General features: G+C 36.4%; 1 protein-coding gene across 1 annotated transcript; it reads left to right on the top strand.

Moving 5' to 3' along the window:
* The first annotated feature begins 2,516 nt into the window (after positions 1-2,516).
* Positions 2,517-8,262, top strand: LOC107746314 (ribose-phosphate pyrophosphokinase 1-like). The gene is made up of 7 exons (XM_016560458.1): positions 2,517-2,849; positions 3,569-3,752; positions 3,874-3,972; positions 5,071-5,195; positions 5,272-5,445; positions 5,622-5,781; positions 7,452-8,262. Exons 1-7 carry the CDS (start codon positions 2,728-2,730, stop codon positions 7,542-7,544), a joined length of 957 nt encoding a protein of 318 aa, XP_016415944.1. The 5' UTR covers positions 2,517-2,727; the 3' UTR covers positions 7,545-8,262.
* Positions 8,263-11,247: the final 2,985 nt, after the last annotated feature.

Raw genomic sequence — 11,247 nt, 5'->3', positions numbered from 1 at the left:
CTTTTTATTGAAAGTAATGCGTTACGTTACTTTTGCATTACTTTTTAAATCTGGGCTGCACTGTAAAATAAATTCTGTAGTTTTTACAAAATAATTTTGGCAGCTGTGGTTGCCAGAATAATTTTGTAAAAAATACAGAAAAACTGTAAACACATTTACGGCCAAAAACTGTATATTTTACAGTATAAAACTGTAATTTGCAAACAAGAAAATTTGAATGTAAACCAGTAAATTCAACAATGCACACTGCTATTAAAATCTGTTTTGTAACATACTGACAACCACCATAATAATGCAGGTGGTAAAAGAGAAAGCCACATGAAGAATCAAAGCTCATCACAAGTAGCTTCGCCACAAGCAGAAGTATATACTAATATATAGACGGTGCACAGAGTCATTCATGCAAACACTAAACACCATCATGGTAACACACATGATACTTAAATAATGCATTAAACTTTCATTAAACAACAGAAGATGTAACATAAAGCCCAAATATACATAACTAATAACAAAAACTATTAAAAAAACATGATTATTTAAACAAAATACTTTCAAATGTGGAGTGTCATGCAGGGAATTCTGGGAATATCCATTTACTATATATACGTTCTGGGAATATCCGTGTAAATTATACATTGATTTGTTATTTTTACTTCTAAAAACTGTCAAATTAACAGCATTTTACTGTAAACTTACATGAAATGTCTGGTTACATATTTTACAGTTTTTCCCTGTATATAGTACGGGAACTTACTGTTAACCTATTAACAGTTTTTTTCCGTAGTGTTTTTACAAAATTTTACAGTTAAAATTACACTTATTTTTTACAGTGTACGTTATCTTCCTTTAAATCATCTCTTAAAACATATCTTTTTTCTCAGGCTTTTGCTTAACTTGAAAACACTTTTTTTTGTTTTGTTTCTTTGTTTGGTGATGTTTTGCATTACTTATTGTATTATTTAATGATTTCAAATTTGATATGTCTTAATGCTTTTGTTAGTTGATATTTCTGATGTTTTGGCTGTGCAGCACCTTGGTCAGCACTAAAGTTGACACTGACCTTCTAATCTATTGGCATTATTATACAAGTATCTCTATATCTAGATGTTAGAATAGTTCACATATTTCATAGGTACATAAGGACCACACTGTTACTGAAACACTGATCACCTGTAGCTGACAGGAGCTTGATGAAATCAGTGCAAGCCTGCTTTGACAGAAGTCTGTTTTCCCACAAACTCCTTCAGCTAAGTCATTGTGTGACTGTGTTTGATGCGGGTGGATGGAAATAACAAGGCAGACTGGCAAAAAGGACAGTAAGAGTGAGTTCAGTGCATATTCAGGTTCAATCGGGGGTTCATCTTCATCTCTGGTTCCGGTCTCATCCGTGTCCAGCTTTATTTAGCTGCAAAAAACAGCTCGTTTTGCTGCTTGATATTGAACATTGGTGTGTCTGACCATATTATTTTAATGTAGTCTCTTAATTATGAACACACGGGTTTGTAGTTAAAACAGTTTTACTGTTTACTGCACTTTGTTATTCTTCTCGTTAATGAACCGGAGGTCTTGCCCATAGGCTTACTTCCGCGTTGAAGAAAAAGGTGGATAGCTTTATCACATTAATGTTTAATTTGTGTAAGTTAATAAAGGCACATTCTAAAACGCTTAACGTGGCCTAATGCATTAAAATAGTGTTTAAAAGACCAAACTCAACCTTGTCTGTACATAGTATGATTTATTAATAATGTGAGTTTGGTATTTTTAAAAACACTGTTTTAATGCATTAAGCCACGTTACAGGTCCCCTGAAATGCTTAGAAACACGCAGCGTTACTCTATGTGAAAGCTTTGAATGCTTATATCTTCTAAATGCGAATTTTGTCACTGTTTTGGAGCACACTGCCTTATAGATAACCTTAAGACTAACATATTGATACTAACACCCAAAAAACTTTAATTTTGATTTCATGGGGACTTTAAGTGTTTTCCTTATAATGGTTTTCTATGGGAGGAAAGCGCTTAACGTTTCAGATGCTGTGGAACAAGAACGGTCCGCTGTCCGGTTTTGTCGTCCGCAAAGTCGCGTGACTTTTTAGATGCGCATGGAGGAATTTACTCGCCAAATGCGTTTCCATCTCCCATTATTCGAGTCAAAAACCACCTCAAGCGAGCGTTAAAACTTTTTTTGTGAATTAAGGGATTTTTATTCAAAATTTGGCGTTTCCATCTTGTTTCTGATACTTCAAAATGTGCATAAAAACAGGGTGATGGAAACATAGCTAAAATCTTTAATAAGCCACGTTAAGCGTTTTCCTTATAACGGTTTTCTATGGGAGGAAAACGCTTAAAGCGTAATTAGGTAAAAAAAAAAAAAAAAAAGTTTGTCAAGACAAACTTTGATGTTGGCATAAGAAGATAGGCCTATATATCTATGTTTAAAACAGTTTTAAAATTTAGACAGACAGACAGATAGATAGATAGATAGATAGATAGAGGCGGAGTTGGAGTCGCAGAAGAAGAAGAAGCGGAAGAAGAGGCGTGTCTGTGACGTCACGCGCGTAACGTCCAGAACCCACTATGGCGGAAAGGTAGTGGCGACTCACACTTTACCGGTAAAATCGACATCGGATAGCAGATATCTGCTCGATTCACCATTCTCCGGCTCACGCTCAAACATCCCATCTCTTCGTGCACTCTCTCTGATCTTCGCGGAACTAACGGAAACATGCCTAACATCAAGATCTTCAGCGGCAGCTCGCACCAGGATCTGTCTCAGAAGGTCGCGGACCGTCTCGGGCTGGAGCTGGGGAAAGTGGTGACGAAAAAGTTCAGCAACCAAGAGACGTGGTGAGTCATTTCTGGAAATGATCCGAGCGTGTTTTAGGTTTGTACTTGTACATGTTGGAGTGCCGTTTGTTTCCGCGGGCCGCTGGGAGTTGTAGTCCAGACGGTGTCTGCCAGCGCTCCACGTGGGTTTCAAAAAACTACAACTCCCAGAAGGCTGTGCATCTGCACGCGAGGCGATGTCTATTTGCTTCAGTTTGGACGTACATTTTGTGACTAATATTCCCATTAAATAGCATTTAGACACGTATTTAGGAATGGAAATACATAACGCCGTAAGTAGCCTCCGAGCTTATACCTTTACCAAAAACCTTTATGCCATGATGGCTTCACTTCACGCGTTATGCTTAAATAATGCAGTGACCCTGAGACATTCTCCGGTTATTTGCTTTCATAACATGCTTTCGTCCTGCAGTGTACCTTTACAAAACAAATACAGTGGTGTGTTAATATCAGTCATGTTTCCATATGCTAATACACAGTGTTGGGAACTAGTAACTAGTTACTTCCCAACACTGGTAATACATATACAAATAGACTTTTATTTACATGTTACTCCAAGATTACATTATATCATTATAGTGCGTTGTCAATTTAAGAAAAGGCTTTTTTTGTTTGTTGCAGCTTTAATATTGTAAAAGGAATGAATGTTGTATTTGCTAGCAGAGCTTTATTGGTGGAAGTAGTGTGAGTGCTGTACTAACAGAGATGTGTTTCTGCAGTGTGGAGATCGGAGAGAGTGTCCGTGGAGAGGATGTGTACATCGTCCAGAGCGGCTGTGGAGAAATCAACGATAACCTGATGGAGCTTCTGATTATGATAAACGCCTGCAAAATCGCATCGGCCTCCCGAGTCACAGCGGTCATCCCCTGCTTCCCTTACGCCCGGCAGGACAAGAAGGACAAGGTGGGCTCTCTGTCTCTAATAAATGAAGTCTGTGCCGTTGCCTGTCAGTGAAAGTGGAAGGAGTTTTTGTGCAAGTAGCTGGTGTGGATCATCGTTTTGTTCTTTCACTCATTTTCTGCAGAGTCGGGCGCCCATTTCTGCCAAGCTGGTGGCAAATATGCTGTCGGTTTCTGGTGCTGACCACATCATAACCATGGACCTGCATGCATCTCAAATACAGGTGGGTTTTACAGCACTCCAAAGGATCTAGTGATACAACACACACGCACACAACAGAAGAAAATGTGCTGATTGCATAGCAAACATGACTTGTTTTTCTTGATGGTGTAGAGTGAGAGTAATGGGAAAAATATGCAATCTTTGTAAGTTTTGTATCTACGTATTAGAGCTGCACGATTCTGGATAAGTTGGGAATAAAGCAATAAGCCCCGTGAAGCCGTGGTTTACAGTGTATTTATAACAGCTAAAGGGCGTTGTTAGGCACGACACGAAGCTAAAACCTCCCTTAGCTGTTATAAATTCACTGTAAACCACGGCTTCACGGGGCTTATTGCTTTTATAAAACGGTTATTCCATATACGTAGTTAGTTCACAAAATAAAACAGAGCAAATAAAGTGTAATGATATTAATAAAAACAGTATTCTTCCACCAAACAATGTAGCTCCTCAGAAACAGTTGTTAGTAAGGTTTCACAGAATAAAACAGAGCAAATAAAGTGTAATGATATTAATAAAAACAGTATTCTTCCACCAAACAATGTAGCTCCTCAGAAACAGTTGTGGTTGCAACAAAGTGGTTGCCGAGCAACACACAAACGTAAACAAAGGTGTGTGTTTGTAGAGTAATTTACAACAGCTTCAAACGCGGCTCAGCCAATCAGAATCAAGGACCGGAACTCTCTGTTTTATAATCACAATTTTTTTTTGTCTCAAATAAAGATCACGATGAACTAAAAATAATAAGTGACAAAATATTATTGCTGCAGTCTATTTAAAATGGTTTAATTAATTTGAATGAATCGTTAAACATTTGAATAAATAATATATGTACTTAATAAACCAATATTTAATATTAAAATGATGATAAAGTGGTTTGAATGAAGGATTCAATGACTCTTGTTTCGTTACTGAATGAATCGGCGTTTTTGAACAAATCTCTCGAATGAATAATTCAATGACAAACTCATTTTTAACCGCCACCTGTCGCCTCCTAGTGGTGAAATGATGCATTCGACACAAACATTAATTGAAGCGCTGGTTATTTTCAAAAGATGACTTGTTCTGTTTTGATCTTGGAGTTGCTGCGTTCTTCCTTCAGGGTTTCTTTGACATTCCAGTGGACAACTTATATGCAGAGCCTGCCGTTTTGAAGTGGATTAAGGAGAACATCCCCGAGTGGAAGAACTGCACCATCGTGTCTCCTGACGCTGGAGGAGCCAAGAGGTCTGGAGGCGTCTGCTTCGCTGCCTGTTTAGTGTGTGTCGTGGCTGATCCCTGAGCTGTGTTTCTCCATCGACAGGGTCACCTCCATTGCAGACAGGCTAAATGTTGACTTTGCCCTCATTCACAAAGAAAGGAAGAAGGCCAACGAGGTGGACCGCATGGTTCTGGTGGGAGATGTGAAAGACCGGGTGGCCATATTGGTGGATGATATGGCAGACACCTGCGGCACCGTCTGCCACGCTGTTGATAAGTGAGAGGCTAATGAAAATATTAATAAAGTGTGCTGTCTTGTGTGAAACAGTGTGAGTGCTTCAGCAGCCGTAACACTCTTTGTGTGTGTGTGTCTGTCTGTCTGCGTGTGTGTCTCTGTGTGTGTGTGTGTGTGTGTGTCTGTGTCTCTGTGTCTGTGTGTGTGTGTGTGTTCAGGTTAATATCAGCAGGAGCGGTTAAAGTGTATGCTATCCTCACTCATGGCATCTTCTCTGGACCAGCCATCTCACGCATCAACAACGCCTGCTTTGAGGCTGTAGTTGTGACCAACACAATTCCCCAGGAGGAGAAGATGAAGCATTGTCCCAAAATACAGGTTTGTCCCGTCAGGATGCTTGTGTTCAACAGGAAACACTGTAGTCCGTGTCTGTACTGAAGCAGCATAGAATAGTCTTTTTTTTCCCCCAAAGTGAAGAGAATTTAGTCCAATGAGTGTTTAGTTGCTTTTTTAAATTATATTTTTAAGGTGTTTTACACGGGAGATGCAAAAGATGCATTTTATTTTATTTTCCTTAAAGGGCTAAAGTAACACTATAATGACAATGTTACTTTTTTTGAATAAATAATTGTTTAATTGAACATTGAAAGAGCGTGTTTTGTAGACAAAAGCGGTTTATTGTGTTTAGAAATCTTATAAATATATGCAGCGGTGAGGAGTAAAAGAGACCCAGTATTGGTAAAAAATACTTAAGCTAAGGTAATATGTATTGCATGATGCCAAAAAGTTAATACAGGAAAAAGTTTGTACATTTTTCGTTTTTTTTTTAATGAAGATATAGAAAAATTCTAGTGGCTAAGATATAAATATATATATATATATAAAAAAAGTAAATATAAAATACTTATAAATATCATATTTTAAAATGTAATAGTTTCATTATAAATACACTAATTGTCTCTAAATCGGATGCCCAGTTTAATAAATATTATGGAAAAGAAATGGAAAAGTCAGCAAGGTATATATTATAATGACAATTATTCTTTTAGTCCCTCAGCAGGGGTGCATTTTACCCCGAATACCATACTTGTGTATATGTAGCTGAATTATTGAAAAACTGTCCTTGAACAAAACTGAAAATCATTGACAAGACCTTTGTCTCAAAATATAGTCAATAAATGTTATCAATGCTTAAAAATTCTTAATGAGAATCATTTATAAATCTGCTGCTGTCAACAAAAAGAAGCACCGAGGAATAAAAGCTCGATCAGCATTCATAAATGTCAGTATTGTAATTTTACCATTGTTCTGTAAAATAAAATTAAAAAGACAATAATAATGACAACAGCTCTATTAATACATGTATTATAACATTCACACAGTGTTCAAATCTGTAATAGATTTGTATCTGTGGGATCTGTAATATATTCTAATGTTTTAAAAGAAGTCTCTTCTGCTCAGCAAGGCTGCTTTTATTTGTACAGTAAAAAATACATGCCTGAGTCAAGACGGGTCTCAAAAATTACCAAAAAAAATATTTTACTAACTTATTAATGTTGTTAAATTGTGCTTTGTTGGTGTAATGTCTGCTAGAATGTTTAGTAACTATTTTAAAATAGTTTTATTGTCATTTTTTTTTTCCCCTTTGAAAAGCAAGACAAAACAGTACAAAGTGAAATTTGGGTATTTAATTTCTGCAGTGGTAAAAAAAAATAAATCAAAATGCATGGGGAAAAAAATGCGAAAAACAATGTTTGGTATTCGGCCCAGTGTTTAATTCTGTTCGGCTCAGGCTAGGAATTTTCATTTCGGTGCATCCCTAATCTATACCATTTTAAATCGCATTAAATATGAGATCACAGAATCAACTTTGCTTTGCTGCCTGCGATCGCATCAAGAATCAGCCGAGAAACACAGTCCAGTGGTTTAGAGGAGAATGCAGCCTAGAAACAGAACAGCCTGCATGCCGTGTGATACAGAGCGGTCTTCTCCGTTTGGCTTGGTATGATGCAGATTCTCTTTCATGCTAAGCTGGCTGATCTCCGCAGGTCATCGACATTTCCATGATCCTCGCCGAGGCCATCCGCAGGACCCACAACGGCGAGTCCGTGTCGTATCTCTTCAGTCACGTCCCTTTGTAACGCAACACACGACCGAACCAGGAGCCTCTGAGCCAGTGTGTTCCCAGAGCGGAGGACTGCTTCAGCTTTCACAGTCTGTTCCTCTCAGCAAATCACTGTTACAATCTGAACTGAACGCCAGGCGTTAGGTTAACCAGAGCTTCTCACAAGCTCATTTATTTATTTACATCCGTTTGTATTCATTCCTGTGCTTGAGAAAAGTAAAGTCACATGATGAAGAGATAAGCATCCTTCTTGAAGAGAATCGGTGGACACACTTTATTTTGAGTTCACTAGATTAAAGCGGTTTTAGCTTGTGCAGCTTAACAGTAGATCCTTAACACAAATCTGCGGTTTTATTTCACTTTCCGGATTTTGTTTGTCATGGTTGTTTTTAATAACTCTTTATATGAACATTTCTATAAAAAAAAAAAAAAAAATCATTTTGGTTAGGTTATGCCATTCTGATTACCCTCAGGTTCCTCCTCTCTGTGTTGATTTCATTGATATCCTTGATTTGAATCGTTTGTATTTCAGAATACGAGGCGGAATTTAATATTAAACTGCTTTGGCATTATTTTGTGTTCGCTTTCTTGAATCATCTGCAGTGTTATAGTTCATATATTCTGATTTTAAATGCGTTCTGCTAAAAAGATATTTTAATTCTTTGAAAACGAACGTTGCTTTTGTTAAGCATCTGCTAAGAAAGTAATTTGTGGAAGTGAAACGAACATTAAATTTAAAAAATTTAACACACATTACTAAACATATAAGCTAATATTCAATAAAAACAGAAAAATATTTTCAGCCATACAATGACATGTCTCTTTGCAAATAATGTATTTTTATGCAGTTATTGTTCTATGCGTTATGTTAAAAGCCACAAATAATATAGTCTCTTGTGTTAACTGGACAGACACAGAGGAGTCTGGCAACTAGACCAAAGTGTTTTCAATATCGCTAGGATTTATAAAAATTGAGGTAACATTTCATGACCTTTTCGTCTTTTGGAGATCACAGATTTCTTTGCAAACTGATTATGCTAAACTATATAATCAACTAGAATAAATATGCATTTTTGTACTGAAGTCTATTGGATTGTTTCCCGTGGCTCCCTCTGGTGGACAGCAGTGATATGATCATTCAGTGAAACTCGTGAACCTAATCTTTTCCTCAGAAGAACTTGTTCTTCATATGCTATGGAAGCCCGTTTCCGCCACTGAATAATAAAAAAAAAAAGGTAATTGCGACTTTTTATCTCACAATTCTGACTTTTTTTCTCACAATTCAGACTTTTTATCTCACAATTCTGACTTTTTTTCTCACAATTCAGACTTTTTATCTCACAATTCTGACTTTTTTTCTCACAATTCAGACTTTTTATCTCACAATTCTGACTTTTTTTTCTCGCAATTCAGACTTTTTTTCTCAGAATTGTGAGATATAAACTCGCAATTGTGAGTTAAAGTCCAATTTTGAGGGGGGGGGGAAGACTGATATGTTCTGCGAGTTTATATCTCACAATTCTGAGAAAAAAAGTCTGAATTGCGAGAAAAAAAAGTCAGAATTGTGAGATAAAAAGTCGCAATTACTTTTTTTTTTTTTATTCAGTGGCGGAAACGGGCTTCCATAATATGCAGTGATAGTAGAATTACTAGCTTAATTGCATTTCTCAGTAGCGTCGCTGTTTTCTGAATCAAATAGCTTTTCAGTAGCAAAGCTCTGTTTTTGATCAAGTAGCGTCAACAAAAGCTACATTTTCAAAGCATTTCTGAAGCTCAAGCTCAAATCAGTGTTGCAGACTAATTTTCAGGGGAAGTTGCTAAAGGAAAGTCGGATTTGTTGCTAAATGACGTTGTGATGTCATTGCGCGATGACATCATTACGTAATTACGACACAAAAATGTTATTTTAGATTTGTTCGTAAAATAATATAAATACATTATATAATATCAAAATATAAATAACTGTATTTTTAAATACAACATTGAATTATTGAACACTTGCATATTTTTTTTAAACCATTACAATTATTTATTTGTTTTATTAGCTAATAAACTAATAAAACGACACATTCTGAACAGTTGTAGTTTTAAGCAGTGTATTAGTAGTTAGTATGCTACACTCTAAGAAAAGTCTGTAAAAATAGGGCACAATCTACTATGTTAATATGAGGGTTTTTTTACCTGCATTTTAAATTACGCATTGTATTTTGTGTTTTCGGGTTACAACGGATAATGGCTAACACATAATGTCCTGAAAAATTACTAGTACCTTTTCCATTTTTCTCAATATTTTTCTTACAGTGTACTAACTGATCAACAATCGCAGGTACAAGCTAAGGTGTATCATACATTAACAATTATTCAATTATTATAAATTGAACAATTGCAAATAGCAGCTAACTTAATTCACGTGATGTGTGTACTGCTAGGCATCTTTGGTTTCCTCATTTTGTGTAATTTAGATGGAAATTGTGTGCCTTTTTATCGTTTGAGTCACTTATCAAAAGTTGCTAAAAATTGCCAAATAAATTTTAAAAATAGCTACATTTTGTTGCTAGGGTAGTGTGAAAAGTTGCTAAATTTACCAACAAACTTGTTAAGTTGGCAACACTGGCTCAAATCGGAAATATAACAGCTAAGGATCACTGATCCTGGATCAGTAAAAGTGACGCCCCCTCCACTACACCTCGTAACGCCATTGGCTGCTCAAACTGTCAATAAGTGATGCCACCGCAACTAAACCCAGTAACTCCATTGGCTCATCAAACTGTCAGTCAAACTCATTATTCCTCCTGCCTCTCTCATGAAGGAAGTGCGGCGCGAAGTTTGGAGCATCTCAGCTTGTTTGCAGTCTGAAGGTAAATAAAGAACTGTTGATTGAATAAGTACAGCGTTTTCTTTACTCAAGAAATACTATATTTATAAAGGCTAATGTTTTTTGTATTTGAGGAGCGGAGAAGAGTGTCTTAGCATTTGTTGTCAGTCAAATGGCTTGTGCGAAGCGCTGAATCTTTTATAATATGATATTTTGGCCAAATAACAGAAAAAACTGAGCGCCCACATAGCGACAGAAAACCGTATAACCTGCAAGTTCATGAAAATGTAAATGCGATGCCTGTACTGCCTTCAAATGTGGCGTTAATGATGGGGAAAAAAAACATTTGCTGGTCAGTAACTTCGTATTGAACTTGATTTTGGTGAAATGTTAATAATATAATGACTCATGCAACGATGCAATAAAACGTAGCCTAGCTATTTGTAGGCCTATGCATCTATATATGGTAAGTAACACTATACAATAAGATTTTATTAACGTTAACTAACATGAGCATACAATGAACAATACGTTAACATTAATAAATGCTGCAGATTGTTCATTCTTAGTTCATGTTAACTGCACTAGTTAACTAATGAACCTTATTGTGAAGTGTTACTACCATTTATATAAATGTATCTGTATACAATAAAGCCACAATACCAATAGGATGTTTCCGGCTGACAGCAAACATGTATTTTGTCTATGTCACAATATGAGGTAAATCCAGCCCTGTACATGATACTGATCTTTTCTGCCAAACTGGTTTGGAACAGTTGTTGAATAAACAACTAAACTGAACTAATATGCCCGTCTATGTGTTTGACTGGCAGTTTTATTGATCACTGAGAGAGCATTGACTTGTTATGATGTTGGTTCAATATAAATTTTTTTTTTTTTTTTT

This window comes from Sinocyclocheilus rhinocerous, unplaced genomic scaffold (assembly GCF_001515625.1).
Source record: "Sinocyclocheilus rhinocerous isolate Xijiao unplaced genomic scaffold, SAMN03320098_v1.1 scaffold1881, whole genome shotgun sequence".
Lineage (NCBI taxonomy): Eukaryota > Metazoa > Chordata > Actinopteri > Cypriniformes > Cyprinidae > Sinocyclocheilus > Sinocyclocheilus rhinocerous.
This window is presented reverse-complemented; position numbering and strand designations above follow the sequence as displayed.

Bases quoted from the DNA above. Each gene is read 5' to 3' on its own strand.
- LOC107746314 (XM_016560458.1), top strand. From the start codon at position 2,728: ATGCCTAACATCAAGATCTTCAGCGGCAGCTCGCACCAGGATCTGTCT. The intron at 5,196-5,271 runs GTCTGGAGGCGT...CTCCATCGACAG, and splicing joins GACGCTGGAGGAGCCAAGAG to GGTCACCTCCATTGCAGACA. The intron at 5,782-7,451 runs GTTTGTCCCGTC...TGATCTCCGCAG, and splicing joins AGCATTGTCCCAAAATACAG to GTCATCGACATTTCCATGAT.